The following is a 404-nucleotide window of genomic DNA, read 5'->3' on the forward strand; positions in this document are numbered from 1 at the left end:
CTATGCCAACAGCCACGCGAGCCCCGTTGCTGCATGGCAGGATTATGTCTCTCCAGCCCCTGCCAGCCCTTCCCTGCCCTGCTGCCAGGCGGTGCCACCAGACCCCCGCTTCCCTAAGCCCTCGCTTTTCCCTGCTTGGCTTGCAGGTATCTCCAGGAGTATGCGGCACTGGGCACGGGTGGTGGCATCTATCACTTCCGAGACCAGATCCTGTCGGGTGGTGCTGAGGCCTTCTTTGTCCTCAACGCAGACGTGTGCTCAGAGTTCCCCTTGCAGGAGATGCTGGAGTTCCGGCAGCGGCACGGGGACGCGCACAGCTTTGTCATTCTGGGTACCACAGTAAGTGGCAGTGCTGGGGAGCAGAGCAGCAGCGGTGCTCTGCCGTGGGCTCGTCTAGAAGCCAG

The 404-nt window shown here is 62.4% G+C and overlaps 1 protein-coding gene across 1 annotated transcript in view; it reads left to right on the plus strand.

Annotated features, from left to right (window-relative positions):
* Window positions 1–146: 146 nt before the first annotated feature.
* GMPPA (GDP-mannose pyrophosphorylase A) overlaps window positions 147–404 on the plus strand; it is a gene marked incomplete at its 5' end in the record, with an annotated part of 2,759 nt that continues 2,501 nt past the window's right edge. Inside the window, one exon of the mRNA XM_009581232.1 lies at window positions 147–339. Coding sequence (XP_009579527.1) covers window positions 147–339 — 193 coding nt within the window. The remainder of the gene's footprint in view (window positions 340–404) is intronic.

This window comes from Fulmarus glacialis, unplaced genomic scaffold (assembly GCF_000690835.1).
Source record: "Fulmarus glacialis isolate BGI_N327 unplaced genomic scaffold, ASM69083v1 scaffold30377, whole genome shotgun sequence".
Lineage (NCBI taxonomy): Eukaryota > Metazoa > Chordata > Aves > Procellariiformes > Procellariidae > Fulmarus > Fulmarus glacialis.